General features: G+C 34.2%; 1 protein-coding gene across 2 annotated transcripts; it reads right to left on the bottom strand.

The window, feature by feature from the left end:
- Positions 1-9,927: 9,927 nt before the first annotated feature.
- On the bottom strand, positions 9,928-11,363 carry LOC136220654 (uncharacterized). 2 transcript variants are annotated; one of them, XM_066008452.1, is made up of 2 exons: positions 10,685-11,363; positions 9,928-10,496 (listed from the first exon to the last, which is right to left on the bottom strand). In XM_066008452.1, exons 1-2 carry the CDS (start codon positions 11,282-11,284, stop codon positions 10,176-10,178), a joined length of 921 nt encoding a protein of 306 aa, XP_065864524.1. In that variant the 5' UTR covers positions 11,285-11,363; the 3' UTR covers positions 9,928-10,175. The 2 variants fall into 2 exon arrangements, with proteins under 2 accessions (XP_065864524.1, XP_065864525.1); XM_066008453.1 differs by having other exon boundaries at positions 9,928-10,484.
- Between the last annotated feature and the right edge of the window lie 11,227 nt (positions 11,364-22,590).

Raw genomic sequence — 22,590 nt, 5'->3', positions numbered from 1 at the left:
TGCTTCAAGTAAGCATAAAATTCTTGGTAGAGAGCATCATCCGTTGGGTAAGGGGGTATCGGTGTATCAAGTACATACCCTTTCCTCTCGAACTTCAAAACAATTTTGAGGTTGCGATACCAGTCGGTGAAGTTTGAACCATTCAATTTGTTATCGGTAAGAATGTTTTGTAGATTGGTGTTAGTCATGATTTTAAGAGTGTGTTTAATTAAACCTGAGAGTGAGAAAGAGTAAACGTATGTCATTCATTTGCTTAAAGTATATCAATCTAAAATTATAGGCCTTTTATTTTATTTTAGATTGCTCCCACTATTTTGCCAAATTAATAGCCCTCCATATTAATTCGAAGAATTTCACAAATCCTTTAGTGAGCTAGGATCCTAACTCCTGAGATTTCGCCTTGAGTTTACTCAACAAGTTAGTCTCATTCATTAGGTAGATTCATGTAATCAATCACATCCTTAATGTGATTCCTAGGTTATTGGGTTACTAACCACATTAGTAACTAATATGCTATTCATATTAATCCTAACCATATTGCCCATTAGTTTATGACAACATGAGTTTACTCATCCAATTATCATAATCTAATTTAAGTATTACCCCATATTCATGAAAAATGATTTTCGATAATTCAGGTGTTACCGTAAGACCCCGAGCTTGAGTTTACTCAACAACCCAAAGGCCCTCAGTACTGCCGGCTGAATTATAATATTAGGAAGGGGCAACCGATTTTAATAACTTGCTTATTTACTTAACTTTTTAATGAGTGATTTTATTTTAGGTCTCATAATCTAACTTAGTCTTGATTTGCTTTAGCATACATCAGACACATACATTCACATACATTGGCGTTATGGACATATCATCTAAATTATTCCGTCGAGCCAGAGACGGAATAAAAGGGCAAACCTAAGGAAATACTAACTATTACATATTTCTCTTTAGGTCCTCCATCTTCTCCATGATGCCTTGAAATTACATATTAATTTCTATACTACTAAAGAAAACTTCAATTGAATTGAAGGGAATCAGATGAGAGGAGAAATTACAATAGATAGTAGAAAGGCAGGACTCGCAGGCCCTATTTCAAAAATACCAAAAGACTAAAAGAGGGTCCAAATATGTCCATAACTCCAAACATGCATAGACTCAATTAAATAAATTTAATTGGTTGATTACATAACTATCTTATGTAATATTTATGTTAATCACATTAACTTATCAAATTAACTTTCATCCAATTTTACTTCTAATAGTTTCGTATCTTTTATATTAGTCTTTAGATTAATATAACTATACAAAACTTTAATTATGCACGTTCCAATTATTTTGATTTTAATTCATTTAACATTTTGATTTACAAATTGGTAAAACAAACTTTTAAACAAATTTTCATTCGATAATCAAAACAGAAAACTATCAATTTCTGAAACATGTATATATTTAAATATAAAAACGATTTTAAATAATTTAAAATCAAGTGGGTCTCGGGCCGGGCCCGAGAGTGGGCTGCTGCCGATTGGCAGCAGCCCTAGCGCGGTTGCTGCCGCGAGGCAGCAACCGCGCGACAGCGGCCAGTCGCGCCGCGAGGCGCGACTCGGGCTGCTGTCGTATTTATTTTTTTTATAATAATAATTATATATATATATATATATATATATATATATATATATATATATATATATATCAGTTCTAAAACGGTTTTAAAACGATTTTCAGAAAATAGGAAAAAACTACTATAGATTTCCGTTTTATCTTTAGAATTAATAAAACTGATTTTATCAATCTAACTATAAAACTAATAGATTTCGTTACAATGATTATCAACCAAAATAATTAGGAACATATGCATAATCAATTTTAATTAACAATTAATTAAAACTTATTTATCTTTAGAATTAATTAATCAAACAATTTGTTAATTAATCGTAACTATAAATATTCATTCAATCCTATTGAAAACTTCTAAATTTTCATATATGAAATAACGGATTTAACGATGGCTCTGATACCACTGTTGGAAATTAGGCTAAGGTATAGCAGCGGAAATATAAAATTTTTAACCTATTTCCATTTAACCATAGGATCCGTTAATCGTTATTTCATATAAAGAAGGATAAGAAGAATTACCTCTTGATGATCAATCTACCGTTGTTAATGAAGTGCCCACAACTCTTCTCCGAGTTCCCAAACACGAAATAAAACACGGAAAGATTAATTTAGAATCAACCGTTGAATAGCAACCAAAGTAGATTGCCTCTAACTAATCAACACAAGATCAAGGATAAAAGAAATAGATGAAATCAATTGATCAAAGGAAGCCGTAGATAAATCTCGTCCTCGAACTAGGGGTGTCGAGTTTTCTCTCTCTTGCACTATATGGATTTCGAAAATCTCAATGGCTTGCTCTCTAGGGGATTTCGAAAATCCCATAGGGTGGGGTATTTATAATCTCTTGTATCTAATCCCTAGTTAGATAGAATTAGGTTACTGAATAGGAATTCAATTCGGAATAGAATTCCTAATTATTATCTCATTATACATCTAATATATTAAGGATAATAATAATAACCTTATTGGATAATAATATGAGTATAATAATCTAATTAAAACTCCTAACTTATTTATCTCTTAATTAATTTAATTCATAATCCCAATCTAATTAGGTTTAACAAAATCAAATTAATTAATTCATGTACATCACTACATGAATTTCGACCCCCCCTTGGTCCATGGGCCTTATTGGGCTCAATTGGGCTTCCATCAATTAATTAACATCTATCTCTCTTTTAGGTTCCAAGTCTTATGTGTGACCCATTAGGTTCTTATTGCTTCTAGCCGTATGCAACGTTATTAAATTAATTTTCAAAGAATTATATTTAATCTTTGCATAACGGAATGATGTACAGAGTATGTGATTAGCAAGTCCGTAATCATTCCCCCAGAGCTATAAGAGGACAGGTTGATTCTGTCGTTAACCTTTCTGTATTAGTTACAGTATAATTCGATCCTTTATCAACTACATCCTTGAACTGAATCTTATGACTATGGATGATGTCAAGTCACATATAGCGAGACGTTCATTTTACTTGTACAGGCCGAGTCAACTCAAATAGATAGGTTAAGTGAAATCTGTATTTCAAGTCTTAAGCTATCACCTTGCAAGGATTTAGAGTCGAGTCTTCCACAAGCGATCCTTGGATGTATCTCCCATTCATCGGGAGTGATAAATGCTCAATCCAATATATAACGATCCCGCAATCACTTCCTGTGATACCCAACGTCTACTGTTCACACCCCAAAGTCATCTCTGTTAAGGATCGTGTTACACCAGAGTCAAAGCGTCACATTCCGTAATCTAGAACCAATTAATATTCCTTTGAGTCTGAGGATTAGATATACCTATTAATACCAATGAGATGAACAGGTGACAAGGACGAATCTACCCATCCTGTTATCTTAAATCGGATCCCCAATCCTAATGAACAACTTTTCATCGGATCTATGTATCTGTCCAGATATCTTTATATATGAAGCTTGTGAGATCAGCTTTCTGTCGGACAGAAGACATTGTTACATACAAGTCTCAACAGTGACATATCAATCCTAAACATATCACTTGACTTGGGGTGGTTTTAAGTTTATTAGTTTATTATAAAGTTTTTTCCCACTTCATGCTTGTATGAACACTTTATAATCACTTTAAACAAACTTACGGATTTCCTTTTATTAGACTTTATTTAGTGCTTAAAAGGGATTGCCTTTATATAGTTATAAAACATATATCTCATTAAAATAAATGATATAAAGAACAATTCATTCATGTTAAGTTTGTATCCTAGAACAATTGTCTATAGGACACTAAACCCCAACATCCCTCATCACGAAAATTCTTCAGGACCATCAAGTAAGCACGGTCGAAGAAGTTGAGACTTGGGGTACGGAAATCACAGCGGCACTGCTGTTCGGATTAGCATACGGCCAACCCATCAAGTCTAAGAAAGGAAAGGGGGTTATTGAAGAAAATAAGGAAGAAGTTAATGCTGAGGAAGGAGCACAAGCTATGCCGACCAAGAAAGGAAAGAAAGTGGTGGTAAACAAGGAACCTACTAATCGCACTAGACAGGATAAAAAGAGGAAAGCTGCCCAAACCTCTTCCAAAGATATTAACTCAGCTCCGAAGAAGATTCGGTTTGTATCAAGTGCGAAGAAAGCTGATGCTGAGCAAGGTCAGGAGGAACCTAAGTCAGCAGAAAAACAGAAAAGGCCAGTTGAGCCTGAAGAAGAAAGTGAGGATGCACCTGAAATGCCTCTAAAAAATAAGAAGAAGAGCTCTGGGCTGACACCAATCGGAGCCAACCCACTTGACTTCGTCGTCACTCCTGAATCTCACTTTGCACGAAGTCAAGATATTGACCTTGAGAAGACTCCTACTGACCAGGAGGAAGAACTGGGTAATATTGGAGGTCAGTTTGATGCTGATAAGACAGGTTCTGCCGAGCCGTGTGTTAAAGTTGCTGCTAAGCAAACTGTGAATCCAACTGAGCAAAGTAAGACAGTTGATGTTGAGTCCACAGCGAAAGACAAAGCTGTGAAAGACCTCAATACTTACCTTAGGCTGAACTCCTCTTCTGAGTCCCTTGACTCCATTGCTGCTGATCCCTCTCATCCAATAAATAAGAACAACATAGGCAAACGACTCAAACGAAAGGCTCAAAAATCTCCAATCATTGACCTTCTGGACGATTCTCCCCTAAGGGAACCAATCACTGACCTCACCACACTCCAGTTTCAATTCTTCTCCATGGTGACTGAGCCAACTCCAGACCAACTCAAGAAAAAGCAAGCCTCTGTTTCTCAAGCTGAGGAACAAGCCGATCCCAAAGCTCCTGAGGGTCAAGTTTCTGCCGAGCAAGCACTCGAAGTTCCTGCTGCTCAGAACCAAGTGTTAGCAAAGGAAAATCATGCTCATATCAGTTCTGAACTACCTCAACCTTCTGACAATACTCAGTTTCAGACTGACCCTAAGCAAGTCAACAATTCTGCTGATCCTCCTCCTCCAAATCCTTCAACGCAGAATACTAATCAGTCAGCTCCTCATGCTGACCTAAATAAAAGTCCAGCTGCTGACCATGCTGGCATATCTAATTCTGGACAGCACCAAACACCTCCTCCATCCGGTGCTATTCCAATTCCGGTTTCTGAACCACATAATGATGAATCCCATGCTTACCTGCATGCCACTGAGTCTGGACGAAGAATCATCGGCTCAGCTCAAGCCTTACTTCAGGATATTCATCAGACTAATGCCGATGCTGCTGGGTCTGCTAATGTTGAGCCAACACATATCTCCTCTGTCACTCAACTTCTAACTAAAATAAAGGGTCTCAAAGACTTGATGAGTGTCGTGACATCCTTTGCTTCTCAACAGCCCAAGCAAGAATCTATAGTGAAGCTGGCTGAACTCCAGCTGACCATGGTAAATCATATGAACTCCATTCAAGGTCAACTTAATACCTTGTCAGCTGCGAACTCAATCTATGCAACCTCTGCTGAGGTTAATCAGCTTTTCACCCATCTAACCTCTGAGCTGACCGGGGCTCGTGAACTAATCTCCTCCTCCTTCCAGGGTTCTATCGAGCAAATTGGTGAAGCCATTCGTCTACTCAACTTGAGTAAAGAAGAAATGGACACTGACCAAGTAAAGACAAATGAGATTCTGCAGTACTCTCAAGCCACATTTAAACATGTCCGGCATACCAATGCTCAACGTCAGTTCTATGATGCTGCTTTGCTCAAAATGTATCATCAATCATATGCCAAGATGACTGACACTGTAACTTGGATCGGGAAATCTCAAGAGTATCTTCTCAGTATGCTCAGTGCCACCATTAGGATACCCGCTTCCACTCTGGACGATGGCATGGCAGTCTTCGACGGTCTTCGGGAGAGTACGAGTCAACTCCAAGCGTACTCATCAAAACTGACTCGTGCTGTTCTTTACGATACCTTTACTCCTCCATCACCGGATGCTGGCAAAACGGGGGAGAAAAATGAAAAGCAAGCTGCTGGAACTCAACAGAAAACGGGAGAAGCATCTGGTTCTGGAACTCAGCTCAAGCCGGGGAATCAGGGTCAGCAACAAAGAACCGCCAAAGGCAAAGGAATAGCTAACCAAGCTCAAGTCAACAGGAAGAAATAGATTGAATAGTCTTAGTTCTTGACTTGTAGTTTTATCTGGCATGTTCTATTTTGTTAATGCTGACCATCTATATATATTTATGAATCCTTTATTCAAACTGACAAACTTTATGTGATGCTTACTTACTTGTTGTGTTTTGTGCTGATCTGTCTTAAATGAACAAACAAACAAAATTAAAAAGGAATATACTCAGTACACATTAGCTCTGATACATCTTTTCATAACTCTGATACCTGAACTGACTATGTATCAAACTGAGTAAACATATGTTCCAAGTATTGACAATCTTCTGAAAGCTGACATAGGCTCATCTGAATTAGATCTTGGAAGGTATAGAATTGAACTAAGTCAGTATAAGCATGTCTTATTTTTACTCGATTAAATCTTAGAAGGTTTAGAGTTAATTTAAGTCAATAGATGCAACCCTTACGGGGGAGTAACTTCAGAAGAATAAAAGGTAAATCAATCATGGGGAATCTCGATGCTGAGTTCCACAATTAAATATTTTTTCCAACATCAAAATGGGGGAGTTTGTTGAAACACCTTTCCACATGATTTTGATTTGACAAAATTATTTAAGTTAATCCATGATTAAGAGACAATTAAATTTAAGTGCTTTGATTTAATTGTACTAATGTGTTTGTTCAATGTTGAGTATAAGTATAAATGAAAACAGAAATAAAAAGTAAGACATGACGAAGTCAGCATGAGAACACAACATAAGCTGAGTGGAGTGTAACTCAGCATTATATAAGATAAGTCTTCTTCAGAACAAACGCTTGAAGATGAAGCTGACCAAAGAAGCTGAGTAGAACGTGACTTAGCCTCACCAGAGACAAAGATCAAAGGCAACGTCTATCAAAGTCAAGCTGAGTGTTCATTAGGACAGCGTTAATGATCCGTTTACTAAAAGACAAGATCCGACAACGTCTGCGCCAATACAGAAGCCTTGGAATTACGCATAGAGTCAATTTCGAGACGCATGGGTCAACTGGCATTTGGCTAAAAGACGAAACTAGCGCTAGAAGACGAACCTGTAGGAAGAAGACAAGCCTGACGCCTGCTAAATTCAGATGACAGGATTGGCCTGTGAATTCTGAATGCTGACCAAGCGTGTGACGCAAGAGAGCCGTTTGAATCCAACGGATACTTCCAGATTCAAATGATTAGAGCTTCAGAATCAACTATAAAAGGACAAGACCATCTCTTGGATCCTTTGTCTATATAGAAAAAGAAAAAGAGCATACATACAAAGCACATTCAAACAAGAAAGAAGATCTTACACCAAATTTCTATTTCTGTGTAAAAGCTAGATTGAATTTGTATTCATCTAAAGTATTCTTCATCTAGAAAGAACAGATTTGTATCAAATGTAAAAGATTGAGAGAGTGGTGCTGAGTACTCGGTTTTAAGTACTCAGCGGTAGAGAAAATCTGAGTGTTTGGTTATAGCGCTCAGTAGGAGTTGAGTAGACAAATAGAGGAAGGTACTCTTGCATATTCAACTGCCTTGTAAATGGTTTATGCTCTATCTTTAAAGAGCTCAGTATTGGATTGAAAAAGCCCGGAAGGACTCTGGGGACTGGACGTAGGCAGTGAGGCCGAACCAGGATAAATCTTGCTGAGTAATTTCTAACCTTTTCTCTCAATATATATGTATGTGTTGTTTGCTTAAATTACTCAGGATATAAATTGTATAAGCTGACGCTGAGTAATCAGAGTGCTGAGTTGGAAGCTGACCTTAAGTGTTACTTCCAACTCACAAGTAAAACGGTTCTAGTCAGTCTCTGACTAAAGCTGTCTTACGTCTCTCGGCCGTTCTGACCAAAACTGAGTTAAGTAATTCAAAGAATTGATTAAGTCAGCGTAATTAAACGAAAAAGTTATATTAGTTCCTAACCCCCCATTGGAACTAATCACACGGGACCAACAATTTATACCACTAACTAACTAAGAGGGTGTTTGTTTCAGCTTTTCGGAGGAGCGTTTAGCATTTCATTCCAAACCGCAGGAAATATAGCGTTTGGTTAGGTTTATATAACCGCAACGTTTATCATTTTCTCTGGAAACTGCAACGTTTTGGAGCGTTTCACGAAAAGCTCCTATTTGGAGCTTTTCATAAACAACTGTTTGATTGAGATTGAATCAGATAATTCTAAGATTGTGGATGCTCTTAATGGAGATGGCGTTGCTGGTTGCATTGTTCGTAATCTTTTTAAAGGTATTAAGCATCTTATCGGAAATTTTGAGGGTGTTCGGGTTCGTCATGTTTTCCAGGAGCAGAATCGGGTTGCTGATTTTTTGGCTGGTCTGGCTCATGATTTTGACTTCGAAGTCTCTGTTCTTTCTGTCCCGCCAAATGAGGTTCGAAAGCTGCTGTTTAGGGATGGCAACGGGTACTCTACCCGCGGGTACCCGAGACTACCCGACCCTAATGGAACTACCTGTACCCTGTATAAAAGGGTATGGGACGGGTATGGGAAGACCCCCTAGGGTACCCGGTACCCGTTACCCGTCTTAAATTTTTTATATATTAAAAAATATTATTGTGTTTTAGATGTAAGATGTGAGATTTGAATACTTAACTTTTGTTCTGTAACCATTAAGTGATACCACTAAACTATTTTATTTTTATTGATTAAGGTTCAATTTGTTCAATTTTTAAATCGATGATTTATTAAATTTATACTTTGCTAAATTTGTAATATTTTTTATTTTATTTATTGATTCTTAACGGGTAAGGGTGCCCGCGGGTACTCGTGAATTAAATGCGAAGGGTATGGAATGCAAAACATATATCCGTTAGGGTAATGGGAAGGGTACGGGTAGTTAAAAAATAAAAGGGTAAGAGTTTGAGATTGACACTACCCGCGGGTACCCTACCCGTTGCCATCCCTACTGCTGTTAGACGACCTTTTGAGTGTTAGCTTCCCGAGGATGATTTTGCCTTAGTCTTTTTTTGTGTGTTTTCTTTTCATGTTTACCAAAAAAAAAAAAAATAAACAACTATTTGTAGTTATTTATTATTGACAAAATCATCCTTCTTATTTCCACAAAATATGTTTATTTTTTAACATTATTTATATTTTTACAATATTATTACCGGAAGAACAAGATTTTGTTGCGTTCAATAAATTTTTTATTTTTATATAAATTATTTTTATTAATTTGTATAACACATTTATTTTATTTTATATTAGAATAAGGTGCAAAAATACTTCTAATATTTATAGTCAGGAACAATTTTACCCTTAACGTCTAAAATTATGCAATTATACCCCTAATGTTGGCAGCCAAAAACAATTTTACTCCTAACAATTGCACCATTTTAGACGTTAAGAGTAAAATTATTCCAAGTTGTAAACGTTATGAGCATTTTTTTCACATTTTCCCTTTTATAATTTCATCTTTGATTAATTTAAAACATGTCCATTTTAAACATTTTAAATCCGAAAAGCAACAATTCAATATAATTTTACCGCTATTAGCTAACAGCTAAACCAAACAGATTCTAAATCACTTAACAAAAAGATAATAAGCTAATAGCTGTTTGCGGGCTAAATAAAAACATATGTTGCATCATTAATTAAAAAAAAAAAGAAAGAGAGTAAAATGAGAGCACATGCAGTTACTAAATTATTGGAAGTGGAACTACAGGAGTGAAAATAACATTTAAAAAAAAGAGGAGCTTTTACTACGTATAAATAGAATAGGACAAAGATATGAAATCATGAACAACTGTTATTGTCATTATTTGTTTAATCCTCCATTCCACCAATTCTTGATCTGTTTCTGTGTGGTATATGCTATTCATTATTTGGATAAGCATACACAAATATACTCAAAACTTTTGTTTCTTTCACAAAAAAAGAAAAGTCAGCAACTGCAACTAAACAAAAGAAAACAAAACAAAGAATATTATCTCCTATCAATTGAATCAATCTTTGTACACTTTCTTCAAATCAAACCTTTTATCTGGCCTTAGATGCAACTGCTCTTGCCCAATACTTGATCTGCAATTTCATGTCTTCTGCTGAACTTTTATTGCCCCATATGGGAATTGGAGGCGGAGCACATGTTTTTGCATACCATGCCTCTAAAAGATATGCCCTTTTCACCTTTTCTTCATTTTCTCTTTGCTTAAATGTCAATCCTAATTCCTTAAACCCTTGTTCTTCTTTGGGTTCAACAAAACTTAGGTTTTTCTTCAATTTCCTTTGCTTAGGGTATCCCAATTCCTTCAAGTTCCTCGCTGACCTGTTCTTCTGCATGCTCATCCCCTGCAATGCACTCTAAATGTTCGTATTAATTCCTCAATGAACAAAATTCCCCTTATACAAATTAGTACTAAATGGTCGTCATAAAATTCAAAAGGGTGTTCAATAACACCAATTTTATATCAAGACATACACATCCCAATCCGAATCCAAATCTCCACAATTGATGATCATAGTAAAGAATGAATAGTTAGTTTTGTTACCTTTGAAGAATGAGAGCGAGGAGGCAAGACTTCAGATGAAAGCACCGTTGCTTCCCGAATCAATCTGCTCATTGTAATGTCAGACTCATCTTCTTCAGCAACTTCTTCTTCTCCCATTCCAATACACGGGGACGGCAGAGATGGTGTTCTAAGTAACTTGTGCTTTGATGGTTGGCCTCTCATCACTTTCTGCCTTGGAAAGCTACAATCTTTACACGAAACATTCGGTATAAACCCTTGCTCCTTGCTGGATTTTTGAACCAAACTTAAATCTGACAATTGCCTATTCAGTTTGCTCATCTTACTACTGCTCCTGCTGGTTTCTCTGTCTTCAACAACCTCTTCTCTCCTTCCTATAATGCGAATCTTGGCAGCAGCAAGATTGTTGGATGAAGAAGTTGTTGTGATGGTGGTTGGATTGTCTGTCAAAAGTCGTTGATCAATGTTTGGGGAAGGATCAGAGTAGCACCTGGACATGCCTGCTGGTTTGGTGGAGAGAACTTTCCCAAAGAACCAGGCATCTTCTAGTAAATCTTGGACACTCCCTTTAGTAGAAGATAATGGGGAAGGGTGAAAAGGGTCATCATCAGAAGAATCCATATCTGTATAACAAAAAAAAAGAAGGAAGAAAGGAAGGAAAGAAAGAGATAGTAATCAGAACAGAAAAAGACTTTGTTTTTCTTTCGTATTCTGTTGTTGTTATCTAATAATGGAAGAGGTAGTATATGTGGGGTAGGACTCCATGTGCCTTTTGCTCATTTTATTCCATAAATAACACTAATGACATAAAAATGCTTCATTATTATTATTATTATTTTTATTTGTAGGAGAGATATATGATATGAGTGAATTGAATTCCAACAACTAATAAAATTGATTAGTAGCAGCAAGACCATCTCATGACAGCAAACTGCCCATGTGATCAACCAAAACAAACCATTCTTTCTGCAATGTTTTCTTTGCGTTTTGACCTTTTATATTATGTGACAGCTATATCTATATTTTATACTCAAGATCATAAAATTAAGCTAAGAGGCTGCATAATTCCATGAAATTAAAATTTCCTATGAACCAGGCAAACAAAATTGGGCACTATAAGACAGACAATACAAATATACCTTTTACCTTCAATATCTTCAGAATTATTCGGTTCTCTTTTTAAATTTCTTAAGATTAATCGAATTCAATATTTTTTTAATACCTATACCAATGAATTCTGTAAGGATTAGGTAAATTTGTTTTGGATTGAGTTCTGATTTCTATCAAGTGCTTATACGAATTCAGAGATTTCATATTTTGTAATTCTTATCCTAATAGGATTCTTAACGATTTTTAATGAAGTCCTTATCTATATATTTTTATTATTTTATGAATAATATTTAAATAAAATATTATAATTAATTTTAACAAATTACTATATCTATCAATAATTGCATGGCCCGCACATGCACGAGTGTTCTTAATATTTATAAATATTTTTAGAATAATAAACTAAGACGTGTTTGGTTGCTCTAGCATTTTATAAAAACAAGGATTTCCTGCTTTTTTCGAAAAACTGATTTTTCTAACCGCAAACTGTAACGTCAAACAACAACAACAAGTAAATAATAGCTAAAACAAACGGGTCCTAAGAGATTTTAAAGAGTTTTTTTTAGAAGCTACGGTGTAATGAGAATTTTAAGAATTTATATATTTTTGTAACAACAAAATCCAATTTTAGTTGTGTTCAATAACTATTTTGTTTATATTATTAATTTTACAAGACTAATTATCAAGAATGAAAATTTATTTTCAATTTTCTCCATTAAAAGTTTTGCTCCTAAATATTTTATTTCGGAGATACAATTTTATTTTAAATATCTATATGTCATGAAATTTGGGGTAACTTACACCCATGACCACGAAACTTTACCTATTTTAACATTATGGCCATTGTACTTCAATTCTTAATGGTATGGTCACTGAACTTTAACTAACTCCTCAAAATGACCGTTAACGACATCGAAAATAAAAATATTCAAGAATTAAAATTGTTCAGAACAATATTGATCATGAAACCACGTTTTTTATTTCCAAAATTACCTTTTCTGAAGCTTTCTCTCTCTAAAAATTCACACTCTCTCTCGCCTAACCAAACAACACCTAAATCACCTCAAAACGAAAATTTTCAAGAATTAAAGTTCCTTAGAATATCATTAACTCTTCGAAATATTTATTTTGAGACCGTCAACGGTCGCTTTGAGGCGTTGAGTGGCCACACATGTTAAAAAGTGTAAAGTTCATTGACCATACCGTTAAGAGTTGAAGTTCAGGGACCACAATGTTAATGGATAAAGTTCAGTGGCCATGAGTGTAATTTACCCCATGAAATTGAGATTAAGAACTCAAATTCATAATACTCAAATAAGTTTATTTTTTTTATAAGATCTATAATTTATTAATAACTAATTGATTATATTTGTTTATTTTTCTCATCAGTATTTCATTTAATTTGGTCATTATGATATTTAAATGAAAAATTTCAATAAAAATTTCATTAATTAGAGAAACTATAACTAAATAAAGATAATTTCTATTAATTAAAATTTGTGAAAGGAAAGTAAAAGTGCAAGTTTCACTTTTTATAGAATATAAGTTTCACTTTTATACATTCTAAAAATAGGAAGTAAAGAATAAAAAAATAATTTAGAAAAAAGTATATGAATGATGCAATTATCTATGCATTATCACGTAGATGTACATAGTATATTCAGATCCAACAATATATAAAAATATCAATTTATCCTTTATGAATCACCTATGTTTCTCATTTGATTTTTAGCACATAAAAGACTGACAATTTTCCTTTCTTAGTATAGTTCCACCTCTGCTTCTCATATTTGTTCATCTTTCTCATCTTTATACATTCTTTCATCCTGGTTTTAATCTCTAAAGCGTAGATACAATAAATTTAAATAGAATGTCATTTTAATAGTTAAGTATGCTAAAATTGAGAAAATAAAATAAAAAGATTTAGAATAATAAAAGATATAATCAAGAGGAGATCTTAATACAAAAACAAATAACAATTAAGATTAGAAAAAAAAAGGATATATAATAGGGTAATTAATTTATTAGTCCCTATATTTTGACAAAACACACTGTTTAGTCCCTGTATTTTCAAAAACACATGGTAAGGTCCCTAACTTTTTTCTCAGTGAACTGTTTAGTCTTTCTGTCTGTTTGTTAGATTTTTTAACGTTTATGACTTCGGAAATGACTAAATTATCCTTTACTATTTACCCTCAAACTTTAGAAGAGGAAATTCAATTTAGAAAAAGAAGTCGTTTGTATGGAGAACAAAAAAAGAACAGACCCAATGCTTACGATTTTGAACGATTAAGAAGAAAATCAAGAAGAAGAACACTCAAAGTTGATTTCAGATGCATTAGAGTTTAAAGGAAAGGAAAATAAAGGAAAAGAATAACACAAATCCAAATTGACTAACAAAATTTTCATGAGAGTCTAACGGCAGGGACGAAACAGTTCACTGAGAAAAACATTAGGGACTAAACAGTTCATCGAGAAAAAGGTTAGAGACTTTATCATGTGTTTTTGAAAATACAGGGACTAAACAGTGTGTTTTGTCAAAATATAAGGACTAATAAATTAATTACCCTATATAATAAGATACATAACTTATTTTCAAACATTCAACATTAAAAAATAAATAATAAAAAAACTATGAAAAAAAGCATCAAATATGTGTACAAAGAAATGGTTTAGTAGAATATTTAGTGAGAATAATTGATGAGTGAGGAAAAAACGAAAATAGAGAATTGAATTTGGAAAATTGATCGAATTACAAAAACTTACTTTTATAGCAAAAGAAATTCAAATATGCTATTCAATATTTAATCAAGATTAGGCATGCAATGAACAAACCTGTACTGAAGACACGTTTATAAATGAGATATTAGAAAGACATCAACGTATCCAAAGACTTTGGAACAGATTGTCAAAATTCTAAAGAATAAACAACTTCACGATCTTGATGAGACGGTTCTTTGAGATTTGAACTAAAAGAGAATTCTATAATTTGAGTACGGTTCCTATGGGAAAGTAAAATTGTAATAAATTAAGATAGGTTGATTGTTGTTTTCAAATAAATGAAGTGTTGAAGAAAGAAATATTAATGATAAATGAAGAGGTTTCAGTAAGGAAGATGAAAAGAAAATTGTCATAAATTGTCATAAATCTAGAATTAAAAAAAAATTAAATTTTACTAATTGGCACTTCATCTAAAAACTTTTATAGAATTATTTTTGTATTTTCTTCCTGCTTGACTTTTATATATATATTATAGTATAGATGAAACTGATAATATGTTACATTATACAAAGAAAATAAAAACATTATCTAATCACTAAATAAACGTTTCACCATAATATAAAAAATTAATTAGGACGAATTTTATAATTAAAAGACATTTAGGCCTAACTAATTTAAATTAATTAATTGATTTTTGATTAATTAGCTTAATTTATCACAAATTAGTTTGTTAATTATAGTTAATTGATTTGTTTTTTTTTTTATGAAAATGCTTAATCTTCATTAGATGGGAAATAACAAGTACAACAAGAAACAGTTAAGGAAAAAAACTCTCAAATCCACAAAAGGACGAAAACGACTACAATGAGCAATCCCCCATAAAAAGTATAAAACACATACAAAAAAAACATATACTTCATGAAAATTCAAATCCGTAGAAAAGCTGCTGCAATCGAATCTTCATCATTTATGCCATTCTGAACATTTGGATCTGAGTCAATTTTATTGTTGCAACCACGTAGATTTATTGATCCACAAACAAAATAAATTGTTTCTACTCTTGCTAAAACCCAAAAAGATATAAATAACAAAATAATAGAGAGCATGTATAATTCAAATGGATAAAGAGATTCGATAAAATTAGATTTATTTGAATTAATCTTATGATTTTTAATTTGTTAGGATTGCATTTAGTTTTGCATTTCAAACTTGTTTAACCTTTTAAAATTTAATTGTCATTATGTTGGTGATTTAGATGCTTATTAATTGAATTTGAATGTTTAGGTTAAAGATTTAATATGATTAATAGTTAGTCTTAATTCTTAGATATTAGTTATTATTTTATTAATTTGATTTTTGTTTTAATAAATGGTAAAATCTTTAATTGTTGATTTAAAATGGAATATAATTAATGAAAATTTTAATTTTGAATTTCAGTTAAAGAAATGGATTGATGACAATTTAGTAATTGAATCAAAAATTGTCAAAAGAATCAAGAAGATTTCCACCCAGTCAAAGACTCAACACATCGATTAATTCTTTTATCTTGCTTGTTCAAACTATATTACAAGATGCGATAGAGTGCACTTGCTCTCTATGAATAATGTTATATCTTTCCGAGCATCAAGTTTTTAGCATCGTTGCCGGGGACTAGTACAATCTGATATTGATCTAAAAGATTTCTGTTAATTTAAGCATTTTATTTTTGTTAATATTTATTTTTGATGTTTTTCTTTTTTTATAAGGAGATGGATTTAAATGGTTTCATGGGAAATACATGTTGAAACACCTTTGCACATGATTTTGATTTGACAAAATTATTTAAGTTAATACCATGATTAAGATAATTAAATTTAAGTGCTTTGATTTAATTGTACTAATGTGTTTGTTCAATGTTGAGTATATTAATAAATGAGAACAGAAATAAAAAAGCAAGACAGAACGAAGTCAGCATGAGCCATAGAAGTTGAGTAGAACACAACTCAGCATCATAAAAGAAAAGTCTTCTTCAGAACAAACGCTTGAAGACGAAGTTGACCGAAGACACTGAATAGAATGTTACTCAGTCTCCGATAAAGATAAAGATCGAAGGCAACGTCAATTAAGTCATGCTGAGTGTTCGTCAGGACAGCACTAATGATCCGTTAACTAGAAGACAAAGTCCGACAAAGGTCTACACCAATTCAGAAGCCTCAGAATTACGCCAAGAGACCTTTTCGAGACGCATAGATCACCTGACATTTGGCAAGAAGACAAACCTGGCGCTAGAAGACGAAACCTGGCACAAGAAGACGAAACTGGCAAGCCTGGCGCCTGCTAAATTCAGACGATAGGATTGGCCTGCAATTACTGAACGCTGACCTATCAATGACGAAAGAAGACCATTTGAATTCAATGGATATGTCCGAATTCAAATCATTGGAGCTTCAGAAATTGCTATAAAAGGATAAGTTCATCACTTGGATCCTTTGCCGAAATACAACAAAGCACAGACAGAAAAGCAAATCTTCACAAGAGTGAAAATCCAAAATAGAAGCTGTCTAAATAGAAAAAACAAGTTCTTACACCCAAATCCAATCTCTGTGTAAAAGTCTAGAGTGAATTTGTATTCATCTAAAGTGTTTTTCGTTTAGAGAGAACAAATCTTGTATCAATTATAAAGGTTGAGAGAGTGAAGCGGAGTACTCGGTTTTAGTACTCAGCGGTAGAGAAAATCTGAGTGTTTGGTTATAGCGCTCAGTAGGATTGAGTAGATGAATAGAGGACGGTACTCTTGCATACTCAATTGCTTTGTAAACGGTTTGTGCTCTACCTTTAAAGAGCTCAGTAGTGGATTGAAAAAACCCGGAAGGATTCTGTGGACTGGACATAGGCGGTGAGGCCGAACCAGGATAAGACTGCTGAGTAATCTCTAACCATTCTCTTGATATATATATGTATGTGTTGCTTGCTTAAATTACTCAGTATATAATTTGTATAAGCCGACGCTGAGTAATCAGAGTGCTGAGTTGGAAGCTAACCTTAAGTGTTATTTCCCAACTCACAAGTGAAATAGTTCTAGTCAGCATCTGACTAAAGCTGTCTTACATCACGCTCAGCCTTGCTGACCAAAACTGAGTGAAGTTATTTAAAGAATTAAATTAAGTCAGCATAATTAAGCGAAAAAGTTACATTAGTTCCTAACCCCCCCATTGGAACTAATCCTATTATATTACACGGGACCAACAATACATTCGTTTCCTTATCTTCAACTCAATATACTCTGATTGGGATAACAATTCAGAGATCTCATGGGATGAGTACGAAGGGGATTATGTGGATTCACCACAAATAATTAAGAAAGCAAAGACTATTGAGGAACTTATGGTTGAGTACATGGGCGAATCCAGTATGGAGGCACTGGGGGTAGTTGTCCCCACTGACATTTGTATTTTTTTAAAAACCCAGGTATTAATTTTGAAGTTTTAGAGTTTTGCCCTCCCTCATCAATGAAGGTTTAGGATTTACTGATTCTATAATTGAGGATGAAGAATGGTTTTAAATTTAATATTTTCTTTTTATTTTTTTAATTCTGTTTTAAAGCAAAACGACGTCATTTTATTTAATTAGAACTACGTTGTTTTATTTACCACAAAAATAAAAAATAAAAAGTAAATATTTAAATGTAAATCCTAAATAGATCTGCTAGCTGATAATTGCTACATTTTTTTCTTGCAACGCAAGTAAGTGATTATCAAAGGTCCATGGGCTTCCCTCCACCATCTAGTGAATATCATGACGAAGATAATAAAAAATAAAAAAGCAACAGTTTATCCCCTATAACTCTTTGACTGTTAAACGACAACCCAAACACCAGTTACTAGCTATTCGATGTTTAAGAATAGAGAAGTTATACAATTGGTCAATGATTAGGGTACCGATTAAACACAAATCAAAATTCTCTCCGTTTGTTTCACCCCTAAGCCAGTGAACTCTAAGCCCCCATCCACTAATGAGAGATTTAGGAATTGATCCTCCATTGCTTGACAATCTTTGAGACAAAATCAAACCCTAGTCACAAAACCGTAAAAACCCCTATAGGAAGTAGCGGTCTTGATCACATCCACACTACGCCAAAACCCTCTTCAGACGACGGTGCGAGATATAAATCTGTCACAGGGCTCGCTGCCGTCTATTACACCTTCGGACGACGGTCAGGTTCTGTCATGTTTCATCATCACACATGACATTAGCTTATTTTCTTACCGTCATCTTTCCCTTGTTACGATGCAGCTTATTTATTACTGCCGTCACCTTTAATGTAATCACATGACATTATGACAATTAAAACCGTCAGGTTAGCGTGTGGGAAATTGACATATTTAATTTGAGATGATAGTTTGTATAATAAATTCTGCCGTTATAGCCTGTTTAGATGGCACAGGTCTTAATCAACCATGTCAAAGGAGTTTTTTCATATGATAGAAACATTTTTTTAATGTCTTTTTATTGCTGTTTAGATGACATTTTTCAAAATTAAAATGTTACTTTATGCCTTCTTCTTCATTTGAATTTCTGGTTTTTATACCTGAATACAGAAACATTCTAAAATATGAAGATTAAATTCTGTATAACAATGGTTTCAATTTTATTGTTTACCAATACTCATAATATGTTTACATTTGTGCCTAACGTCAATCCATATCTTGAATAACCAATACATTTCTGAATTAAAACACAAAAATAATAACCAATATCTTCCATAAGTCAATCCATATCTTGGAGTAATAATTAGGCCTATAATCCCAAAGGTATTGGTATCTGCAAAAGCCAAGCATGTCATTAATATTACACACAACCCTAAACTCAGTAGTAATTTAGGTGACCCTTTCCCTTTCACGGCCTTTCACTTACCACAATCATATCACTATAAATATATGCATCATAATTCAGAATCATACATTCAACAACCAGAAAACTTACCAACAATGGATCCCCTTGTTGAAACTCCAGGAGACATAATTGCTGACTTGAATAAGTTGTACGATGCGAACCCAGGGTGGCTTCTAACCATCAATGGTACGTATGTCAATCTATAGTTATTCTGTAACCCTTCCTGGTTTCTTCTGTGTATTTTTAATGATTCTTCTTGGATGATAACGTACAGGTCCTCTCAATGGTAACTTCTTCACATGGTCGATCAGGATGAAAGGCCCCCAATACACCCCATATGAAAGGGGTGTATTTGAAATCAGAATCAGCTACCCTTCGAATTTCCCAAACAGACCTGCAAAAGTAATATTAACTCAGATCAGTAAGATATAATCACCTATATGAAACATACACTAATACATCTCTCCTCTTATTCTCAGTTTTGTTTCCGAAATAGGATATATCATCATAACGCGGCTCCTCAGGGGTCGATTCATCTTCCCCGTATCTTTAATAACCATCGCTTTTCCACTGCCACGGTATAATGCAACCATTTATCTATTTCATTTGATAAACATACAACATCATATTTTTGTTCTAATTATTCTATGCATTTTGTAGTGTCTGTGGCACATATATGATCTACTTCTACAGCCCCACAGTGAGGAGCCATTTCCTAGGCAAGAAGAAGTTGCTGAGCAATACCGCAGCAACATGGAAGAGTATGAGGGGATCGCTCGGATATGGACTGAGGAGTATGCAAAGAGCATATGGGGTGTCCAAATCTACTAAACTATATTGTCTAAGAGAAAGGAGAATCGGAAGGCAATGTGAGCTCCAAATGTGGTTCTCATTCCAATTCCAAATTTCCTTTCTTTAGTCAAAATAGTTAAGGAGCTTTGGACCTTTAATTCCCCGCTTTTGTAATATATAACGTAGAGCTTTGTGCTCCTAAACTGACCCTTTTATAATGCTTCTTCCACTTGGTAATGAGGGTTATGATGCTGTCACCACAAGGGACTCTGTTTGTGCTGAATATGAAAGGTGTTCAAATCTCCTAAGCTGTCTTGACTAAGTGAAAGGAGAATTGAAAGGCAATGTGATATCCAAATGTGGTTCTCATTCCAATTCCAAATTTCCTTTCACTAGTCAGAACAGCTAAGGAACTTTGGACTGTCAATTACAACCGAAAGGCAACACTCATCCCCCCTTTTGTAATATAAAGTAGAGCTTTGCTATTCAGTTTGTATGTATGTGCAAGTAGACTAAACTGACCCTTTTACAATGCTCATTCCACTTGGGTTGTACTCGTGGTACTCTAAACTTGGTAATGAGGTTTATGATGTTGTCAAAACAAGGGACTCTGTTTGTGCTGAATGCATCATAAACCTATCACCATGTTTAATGTTGTTGTTACGATATCAAACCGAGTGGAAAGGAACATAGTAAGAGTATGGCCAATGCACATACATAACCCTTTATGTAGAACTTGTTATTCAGTTCGTATGTATATGTATATTCTATCTAATCAAAATATATCTTATCATTTGCAAGCCATATCAGTACATGCAATTAGGCTAAATGTACCCTTTAATACATGCTTCATACATGCTTCATAAATGAATTGCATTCAGAACCCTTACTTATCATTTCAAATAAAAATGAGCCAGTTGAGTTCATAACATTTTCAGCTTAAAGAGTATGCCTAACATGCTATAACAAGTAGACAACTTATTCAAGTAGACATATATATTCAAGTGAACATGCTATAACAAGTAGACAACTTATTCGTGCATGTCTATTCCTTACTTATTCAAGACAACTTATTCCTTACTTATCATCATAGGTCATGCTCAATTTCAAAACATGCTTAATGATCATTCATCAATGTTCCTCTAATACTTGATGCATGATTAATAAGCTATATGCCCAAATGAACAATCGTACACATACTCATACAGAACCTCAAACATAAACATCAACAAAACATCATACATAAGCATGTTTCATACACATACACATACTCAATCACTTCTAGCAGTATAACTCATAGGTGTAAGAGTAGTGCCAATCTCAATGAACATTCAAAGCTTTAGAGTATGCCTAATCAGCCACATGCTTAATGATCATTCATACATAAACTCTATGAGTCCTAGCTTCCTAAACAGTTATATCTAACCAATCAGTTCATACCAATCATTTCATCATCACCCAAAACATCATACATATATGTAATCGTTCAGTTCAAACCCACATAACAATATATATACTAAATCAGGCTAGTTTCCTAAATCAATGAGTTCTAGGTTCCAAAACAGTACATCAAACATACACAATCACTTCTAAAGGCATGACCAATCAGTTCAAACCAACATAACATTAACATATATTCAGTAAGTTAAAGAAATCTTCCCATATGCTAAAGGCATGAACCGATTGACAATCTCTTCAGTCAGCCTTTCCATGTACTGAAGCATTCTTACTATCCCTGCAAATAGTGTTCAAATAAAAAGGAATCAGATGAGTTCATACCATCTACTGTATCAGGCACTGTCTTGCCCTAGATTAAAAAAGATAAAGACTCAAGCTTTACAGCAGTGAATCTAAATACAATAAAATCAGTGTAGCTAAGCGAGAGATCTAAACCTTTCAATGATAGGTCTGGAAATCACAAGATCCTTATACCAGCTGCTGAAATCGACATACACAAAAGTAAATCAGATGAGGAAAAGATAGAGTAAGGAACAATGATACATCTAGGAACGAAGAAAATATGGCTTACCAGTACCGTGTTTCGAGCTCACCCAGTGATTGCATGTTCAAATCAACCATGGAGATAGAGAGGGATGAGAGGGATGAAGCTTGCGTAACCTAAACTGGGGTTTGGGATTGAGAGAGGGTTTATATATCAGCTGAAATTTCAGTCAAAATGATATAGAGCGCCTAAAATTTGGTATGGCCGCGTAAGTGAAATTTCATTTGCCGCTTTTTTGTTTTCGGCATACAATGACATTCATTTATTAGAAGTGTCATCTGTTGAGCGCATCAAATTTAACGAAAACGCGCGTTTTCTTTGGATGATAGGATTCTGTAATCGTAATGTCATTTGAGAATCGAGAGCATTTTTTATTTCGCCTTAAAATGACATACAGTTAAAATACTGTCACGAAAAATATTCAGACGAC

This window comes from Euphorbia lathyris, chromosome 2 (assembly GCF_963576675.1).
Source record: "Euphorbia lathyris chromosome 2, ddEupLath1.1, whole genome shotgun sequence".
Classification (NCBI taxonomy): domain Eukaryota; kingdom Viridiplantae; phylum Streptophyta; class Magnoliopsida; order Malpighiales; family Euphorbiaceae; genus Euphorbia; species Euphorbia lathyris.
Note: the sequence above shows the minus strand (reverse complement) of the source record. Positions and strands in the feature narration are given on the sequence as shown.

Excerpts from the sequence above, each read along its gene's own strand:
- LOC136220654 (XM_066008452.1), bottom strand. The coding sequence starts at position 11,284 with ATGGATTCTTCTGATGATGACCCTTTTCACCCTTCCCCATTATCTTCT. Across the intron at positions 10,497-10,684 it reads CTCGCTCTCATTCTTCAAAG|AGTGCATTGCAGGGGATGAG; the intron begins GTAACAAAACTA and ends ACGAACATTTAG.